This window comes from Salvelinus sp. IW2-2015, linkage group LG22 (genome assembly GCF_002910315.2).
Source record: "Salvelinus sp. IW2-2015 linkage group LG22, ASM291031v2, whole genome shotgun sequence".
NCBI lineage: Eukaryota > Metazoa > Chordata > Actinopteri > Salmoniformes > Salmonidae > Salvelinus > Salvelinus sp. IW2-2015.
The window spans coordinates 26,099,938-26,108,709 of record NC_036862.1 but is presented as its reverse complement, the minus strand read 5'-3'; the positions used below and the strand labels follow the sequence as shown (position 1 = coordinate 26,108,709).

Genomic DNA, 8,772 nt, shown 5'->3' with positions numbered 1-8,772 from the left:
AAACGTGGATGCTCAATCTCGTTTTACCATCAACATCCCCGTTGGGATATTGACCGGGTTTTGTTTGGAGATGCGTCTCCATTTTACTCAATCCCGGGCCTTAATATTCCCATTTGCCACCGAGGCACGCGCCCTTATTGTATCGCCTGGTGACCTTTTTACAGAGCAGTCCAAGTTGATTAGCACATCAGGTCAGACAATAGGCGTCGGCGCTGTGCTCCGCCATTACCCGGATCCCTTTATCAATGTCCAGTAATTAAAATGTCACCGTTTAATTTTCGAGTCAACGCGTTCCTCTTGGAGCAATCTTTTCCCAATAAAAAGTGTAATCGAAATGCTCTTTTCACTTGAAACCAAAAGGACTCGGGGAGCCCATTTAAGTGTAGCCTATCAGCACAGGGAGATCAATATGTAAGAAGCGATTGATTGGCTTCTAAAATGGAATGTATAGGGGTCACGGTTTTATAGGGTGCTGATACTACTGTTAATTATAGAACATTCGCTCTCGATCGGTTCTGTTATTAAACTTCTCCTGAATTAGGCACATTTGATTTATGTGACAATCTTTCCACTTGGAACTTGCTTTAAGGCATGAAGGCTTTTTACCTAAAGGACTGATTTACCTTGAATGAAATGTTTAATATAGCCTACTTTTATTTATTCTTTTGAAATGCCTCTAGAAGTAGATTTGATTGAAATAAGAGTTAGTTCAGTGTATGTTACTAGACAATCAGAAAACATGTAACTAGTACAGTAAGTAAACTGGAACCTATGTCTCGTTTGCGTTAATAGACTATGAGCCTATATGTGTTGTTATTCTGATTCACTCCAAGCTTAGCAGAGTGTACACTGGACCAGCCTATTGTAGTCAAAATATAACATAGATCAACGCTTAGATTGCCATATGTTGCCTAGAGTAATTTCTCAATTTTACGAAGTGTAGACCTATACCTATTTCGTAGGCTACATTGTGGTCATGGTTTAGCAGCGACTTCTAATTCATCGGCATATATATATATATATTGATCACTTTAATGGAATTATAGTTTATTCAGATTAATTCATATTACATTTAATCAAGTTGTCAAATATACGTGTGTGGTCCCTTTTCGGGTAGCACCAAGAACATAGATGGAGCCGCATCAGCCACTGAAGATATCTCACCTTCAATTTGGCTATGGCACTCTCCGAACCACCGTAGAGCGCGAGGAGAGATGCTACTTGTTATTAATGCCTTAATTCATATACCGGTTAGGCGAAGCCCCTTTTACCCAACTCCTCTCTGTTTATGATCTGTTGTTGGCTACTTCAATAAATGATAGAGTACAAATAGTAGCCTAGCCTCCTACTCTGGTCTATATATGTATGTCACTCACATCCTAATTCATTATTTACTGTCATTTTAGTGTAGGTTGTTACCATGTCTGCCATTTGCTGTGACAAAATGTGGGATTTAAGTTTATTTTGGTTACATTGGTTTATGAAGYAAAAWAACMTTCCAATAATGCATCTAAACTGGAATACAGGCTACTTGGTGTAGCCTGCTCTTATGTTGTAMCCAAAGTTCATYTTATTGAAGTGATAGAATAAAGAATGTCACCTGTCAATATCCAATCTACCCATGTATTAAATATTACATTACGTTCACCTTCTACAGAGTTTGGAATTCTACTGACTTAAACACGGAACGCATTAATATTGTAGCGCAGGTTTGTTTAAACAATTGAATGCATATAAATGAGTCTCAAGGTAATTTACTCTTCGAAAAAAGATCTCATTGATGTGTATCCAACGGTAATAAAGGGCTCGCCTAAAATTACCGCTGAATCCGCTAATTAAAAGCGCTGCTCTCGTGCTGTATACCTGCGCTGAACTCCCGCCTTTAATGAGAGCGTTGTGAGCCACGTGAGCTCACGTTTCTCCGGAATAAGCGGTCACAATGGCGTATTCAGTCGGTGGTCTAAATAATTAAAAACACAGGAATAATTACAGTATAAAATTGTAATTATTGTTGGGCTGCAGGAAAGCCTTTTGATTGTGAAAGACGACACGACGGGACCGGTTCGGGTTTAGGTTTCCTTTTCTATCAATATTGCAGGGAGCCAAACTGACGGTCTTTCTCGCTGTCTGACTATGGTGCGTGTGCATTGCATGGAAAACGAAGTCCAACTTTKGAAATAATTCTCATATTCATCAGCATAATAATGATTGATAACATTTGAATAGGCCAAATTTATGAAGAGACGAATTATTGTCCACATGCTCAGTATAGGCTAATGTTTTGCATGGCTATTTAATAGGCCTACATAGATAGAATTTCTTTTGACATTGTTTTTTAATAACATAGATGTTTAAGGTCGTGATATCTATTTTACGGACGAGGGTGTCAATCCCAAAACATCTGGCGCATAACTGCAGTTCATCTAGACCTAGGTAACTATATATGTAGCTAGCTTATCCATAATGTAAATTCTAGTTGTCAATGGCAACATATTATGTATAGGCTAATTTATGCTAGGTTTAAAGGGCATAGATGTTCTACTTTAATGGTGTCTGCTTAGCAATAGTTGGCTGGGGGCGTTTGTGGACGTTATTAACTCCTATTTGATTGTGGTAATTGTTCACATTTTGCCCGGACAGTTTGATTAATTACATTTTAATCAGTGTCCATTTAGGACAGACAATGTTAGGAATATAGCTATAGGCATCCAGGCTACATGTGCATTTTAAAATAACACACAAATGGTAATTTTAGTAAGTCCTTAAAAAATAAAAACCAAATTGGAAAAACTACTTTTTTAAAATACAACAATTCAAACAAAACGTAAACTTCTGTCATTCAGACTTACCCAAATGTTGTTCAACTCCTGTATTTAGGCCTACTTGTGCAAATAGTTTAAATGTTATTTTAAACTAAAAAGAAAAGTTTGCATGCCTTTCCTTGAACTTTATGCCCCGGCAAGGTATTGTATATCAGCACAAGGCTTCTGGGGTTAACCGAGGGGCATTGATCAGGTTATGATAGTTATATTGGTCTTACAGTATTGGGTTTCATCACTAACCTCAGCCTATTGCTCTATATATCACTCTTTTGTAGACGCAATCTGCTCGCACGTGTCCTGTGTGCTCAACAAATTTGCTTCATTTACTGACAGTTTGGTTCGTGGGTGGTGGGTATTGAGAGAGGGGGAGGGTGTGCAGCAGCATATGACAGTCCCGCCCGAGGCAAGTTATCCGCTCATCTAGGATTCGGTCCATTTTCAATGCAGAATCTAAGAATGCACAGTATGTGATTTAAAACGTGTCCAATTGTTTGACATTCGAACAAAAGCACGCGAGCCTTAAAATTCATGGCGTCTTACCAGAAGGGCTGGAATTGATTTGCGTGTCCACGAGAAGCAAAACAGATGGTCATGTAACTTGATAAATGATACATTCAGCCATTTTGTTGCCTTCGATTTCATATTCAGTTTTGTCTAAATTTGTCGTTTGTTAATACTGGAAATAGTCTATAGGCCTTCATTGGCATTTGGTAGGGACAGTTACATGAAGAGTTGGGATATGCAAAATAAATAAATCATAAAAACATTTCCAATTAGCACATGGGTATAATCACACTTGTACCTACATGTGTGAAATAGGACAAATAAAAGCACGCATCAAATTATAATTATTTGTCTATTATTAAAATATCTTTGGCCATTAATTGTGTCAATATAGAAATCTATCAAATGCACCTTACTACTTAGCACACCATGTTAATGCAATATATATATATATCCATCTATCTTCTCTTAATGTTTTTTTTCCCACTTCTATGAAAGATCCACTGAGTAAAGTTTAAATGGATCAAGTGATAGCCTAGTGGCTGTTGTTCCTTCATTGTCCAGGAGATAATATAGTTAAAGAGAAGGAACGCTAAGTGGGTGTGCCTTGCCATCCATTAGTTTAGCGGTCACTTCTTCAGTGAGGAGCGTCGACTGCTGTCTTGAGGAAGTGGCGAGTGGCGAAGGCTCGAGGACTGCCATGCGGTCACTCTCTCGTGCGCCACTCAGCCCGTGAGAGTCGAAGAGGATGGAAGTCCGTTCACTGTACTGAGACAGAGACAGAGAGATATTAGGCTAGTCTGAACGCTTGGTCCATCCAGCAACAGTATATTTTTTATCTCGGACTAGACCTCTGCTTGTGTCGGTGATTTTTGTTCAACTTTTTGATGAAAAGTTGTTTCCTAAGCCTAGGAGTACTGTGTTCTTTTCCAGAAAGAAAGGTAAGGATCTTACTCTTTTCAATTCGTTGTCTTGTGTATTTTCTATTGAKATTTTAATGTCTCATCACCAGTCACAACAGCTTCATATTTGACATGTTTTTCGTAAGTGTTACCTTTAATTTATTTTCCAATTAATAGATTATTTTCGGAAGACTTATAGAACATATATTTACAACCGTTGCGCAAAACAAAAAAGATGTGACGGATGTGAGGGAAATATTTGCCTTTTGTAAAAGTCGATTTWTTTTATTTTATTGTAGGCCTATAAGCCGTTGTACCTACGTTAATCTAGGGAGACACGCATGCGATGTTTTAATTATATATATGGCTAGTCTTTTATTAACAGATCAAATACGTACAATTGAACCCGTGTAATTACCAAGAAAGCAGCTTAGKTGTTCTTTTCCTCTCTGGTAAGCGCATTGGCGCAGCTCAGAGTGTATTTTCCTTCTGCTCTTTTGCGTGTAAGGATCTTATGTAGTTCTTAAGTAATCACCCTCGCCTCTGAGCCGATTTAAAGAAGACAGGAAAAGGTCCCGTCAATAAACAACTAACTGATCATGGATAGCCTTAGTTGGCATAYTCCTACAAAAAAATACAATACAATTTAAAAAAAATGTAGACACTTAATATTAATATGCCTATACTAAACATGCTCGTATAAAATTGAACGTTTATATTAAATTATGTAGACCTATTTTATTTATTAGGCTATTATTTATGTATTTATTTAGAACTGTGTCACCAAAAACGAATAGCTAACTAATCCTTGTCTTTTGTGAATAATGCTCGGTTGAAATTGTTTTTGATTGTTCTATAATAACACTAAGTGTGTAATAAATAATAATAATGCATAGTTATTAGTATATAATAACACTGATCTTCTGCGTTACTTTTAAGACCTTGACCATATTATTATTGCACGAAATGTGCGTGCGTAGGCCTATTGGTAAGATGAATTACAAAGCTATAATTTCATGGACTTTATTTATTTKTTTGGAATGAATTGCAAACAATTTAGAGCTAGTGCATTTTTTTGACAGGAGTTATGCCAACTGTAGGCCTATTTGGTAGTGCAATAGGCTACCAAATTATTTTATGCAATAGGCTACCCTAAAATGATTGTATTTATTTACAGACTTCCAGGAATGGAGTCGATACCCAAYCAACAACCAGCGGGACGAGACTCCAGCTCTTCCCCCAGCTCCAAGCAGGACGTTCAGCCCTTCTCCAGCCCCATCTCCCTGAAGCCTAACCAAGTCAGCGAGACCGCGTTGTATGGAGTGCACATCGTGTCTTTGGTCATAGATGGCCAGGAAAGACTTTGCTTGGCGCAGATATCCAACACATTGYTAAAGAACTACAGTTACAACGAAATCCATAACCGACGCGTTGCTCTTGGAATCACCTGCGTCCAGTGCACGCCCGTCCAGCTCGAGATACTGAGGCGCGCTGGCGCCATGCCAATCTCCTCGCGGCGCTGCGGTATGATCACCAAGCGGGAGGCGGAGAGGCTATGTAAATCATTCCTCGGTGCTCACAACCCACCGAAGCTACCGGAAAATTTCGCTTTTGATGTCTCTCATGAATGCGCTTGGGGAAGCAGAGGTAGCTTCATACCTGCAAGGTATAACAGCTCGAGGGCCAAGTGCATTAAATGCACATATTGTAACATGTATTTTTCCCCGAATAAATTCATATTCCACTCCCATCGCACTCCCGAGTCCAAGTATACWCAGCCAGACGCAGCAAACTTCAATTCGTGGAGGCGCCATCTCAAACTAACAGACAAAAGCTCGTCGGATGATGTTGCCCACGCGTGGGAGGATGTTAAAGCGATGTTCAACGGGGGAAGTCGTAAGAGGACGCTACCTATGAGTGGGTCATCCATGTCCTCTCCTTTGAAGTCACATTCCACCAGTAACCCAACCCAAAGAAGTTCCCCCGAGGTACCCCATAAAACGTTGCGCTGTGACGAAGACCGAGGTAGGCCTAACATCAGTCTGTCAAATGGCGTCCGGAACTACCCGGTTATCCCTGTGCCCAGCAAGAGCTTTGGGATGCTTCAAAAGATCCAGCCACCTCTCTTCCCCCACCCGTATGGATTCCCTGCGTTTGGACTGTGTCAAAAGAAGGACGACGGAGTGGGAGAGACAAATAAAACCAACGTTTCGGGTGTCTTTTGGCCAGGAGCAAAGGACAGTATCTATCCCTCTTTCCCGATGTTTTGGCCTACWGCAGGTGGCCTACCGATGCCACCGTATCAACAGTCACCACCCAAACCACCCACAGAGCTCTTAAGTGTCCGACAGAGTGATCTCGAGTTATCGGATCAAAGTGACCGGTGCGCAAACACACCTAAGGATAGCTTTCACGACAGCGAACGGTGCTCCAGCTCACAATCCACCCGGAACGACGAGGATAAATCCGGGGATGAGGCCCGGTCGACRGAAGGACTCCCCACAACTCCAMGGAAGATAAATTACATCTCTGCGTTCAGACCTGTGGTGAAAGACGCCGAAAGCATTGCAAAGCTATACGGCAACAGGGACACGTACAGCGGYGTGCGCTCTGGTTACCTATCGCCAGATTTCGTGAGTGAAAGTTCTAGCTATAGGTCTATGTCCCCGGATGTGGATAGCGTGGACGACCCAGACGTTGACGTGGAGTCAAACAGGGCACAAGAGGATGAAGAGTCAGTCCAACTGTCAGTGGAGGACCGTCAGAGTCCCCCGCCCCTCAACTCAGCCCATTCCGGGCCGGAAGATAGTCAAGAGCTGCGGACAAGTCCAGGACCACACCCGGAAGATCCCCACTCCGGGTCCTCTGATGACGAGAGGCAGGGTGGACAGGTGTCAGAGCGCCATGATACACCGGTGTACGAAGTAAGTGTGCCAATGTCCATATGAGTGCTTTGATGTTCAATCTATGCTTATGCATCAATCACGGAGACTTGTTTGACTCATATGAAAATGAGTGAATGTTTGGGTCTTGTACAATGCCATGGGGCATAAAGCATGTCAATCATGCTATGTTTAATGTTCCAATTGTCAAGGCCTATGCTATAATAGGATTTGACTTATGCTGGCAGCTTTTATACAGTGTGAAAGCCATAACAGTGGCTAATTGTGTATTCAAGCGTTTTGGCAAGGGAATTTATATTATTGGTCCAATGAAGAAAAAAAGCCACTTACTATTAACTATACCAGGCTTCTCCGCATGAGTTTTATTGTGCTTTGAAACCCTGACATTACAGAAGCTGAGCCTGTTTAGACATACATGGCAGGTTGGAAACCCAAATATGGAAATTATCTTTTGTTAAACATCATTTGGACAATGACATTTACAAAAAAGACATCGTCCCATATTAAAGAGACCTTGAAGAATGAGTAGCCTGTTTAAAAGGTCGCTGAGTGGAGCAGGCCCGTGTCTTGTCTTTTGTTCTAAGAATAATTGAAGGGTTCTTGTTTTGGAGTAGTTACTGCGAGCCGTTGTAAGTGTGTTGGGAAAAGGTTAGCCTGCGCCGGACCTCTAATGTCAGGTCCAAAACCGCAAGTTTAGATAGGTGGAACAGCACAATTGATTACTAACCTCAGAATTATAAATGGGAAACCGTGTCCAGTGGGTATATCCCGCTCAAAACATTGCTTGTGACAATTAAGAGGAATTATAGATAATTGCAGTTGTATTGACTATAATGCGCATGGTTAATTTGCAGTGTACACACATGAAAAGGATGGCAAATGCCTTTGAACGGTCCATACTACGTTTGAGATCAAACATAGCAGCCCATTGAAATCGAACGGTAGGCCTATTATCTTGCATAGTACATATTCATGGATATAAGTTTCTGTAATGCAAAGTAGCACGTCGCGTATTACTGTCTGGTCCTTTAGTCAGTGGTCCTCCATTTTCCGACCCACATAAAACAACGTTCCATTCTTGACAGAGAGGACGTTCAACAGAGAGCCTATCAGGACCATAAGCAGAGGAAGCCCAAAGCATTGTGCGCTCGTGTGTGTGCGCGCGCGCGCGTGTGTAGTTGTGTAAAAGTTTAGTAGGACCTACCATGTAATATAGACTACTGTATTATCATTTTATGTACGAATTTGTTAGCCAAAGGGTGGTTTCACTTTTTATGTTGCTTATGTAATATTGATAATTTATAACAGAAGATTTATTAAATAGATTAATTAAGTGAGCTATGCCATCTTTAATATTCTCTTGCAGGCGATGGGCATTACGGTCCAGCATGAGCGTCAGTAGGATCCAGCGAAAAAAGGATATCGAACATGGGCTTAAAGGTATCAATGATCATTGGACATTTGTTTATAGTGATTAGGCCAACGACCAACAAGTAGGCCTAGCCTCGGTTTCAAGTCATTAGAATCTCATCCTAAACTGAGCAAAGGCAAGGTGGAAATCACTGAAACATAATAGGCTTAATTGTCGGTCTCTGTGGAATAAAAAAAATCAGAATTAGCATGATTAAAGAGTATAATTTT

General features: G+C 40.8%; 1 protein-coding gene across 1 annotated transcript; it reads left to right on the top strand.

The window, feature by feature from the left end:
• The first annotated feature begins 4,145 nt into the window (after nucleotides 1-4,145).
• Nucleotides 4,146-7,176, top strand: LOC111982568 (SKI family transcriptional corepressor 1 homolog-B). Its single transcript, XM_024147857.2, has 2 exons — nucleotides 4,146-4,267; nucleotides 5,406-7,176. Exon 2 carries the CDS (start codon nucleotides 5,416-5,418, stop codon nucleotides 7,174-7,176), a length of 1,761 nt encoding a protein of 586 aa, XP_024003625.1. The 5' UTR covers nucleotides 4,146-4,267; nucleotides 5,406-5,415.
• Nucleotides 7,177-8,772: the final 1,596 nt, after the last annotated feature.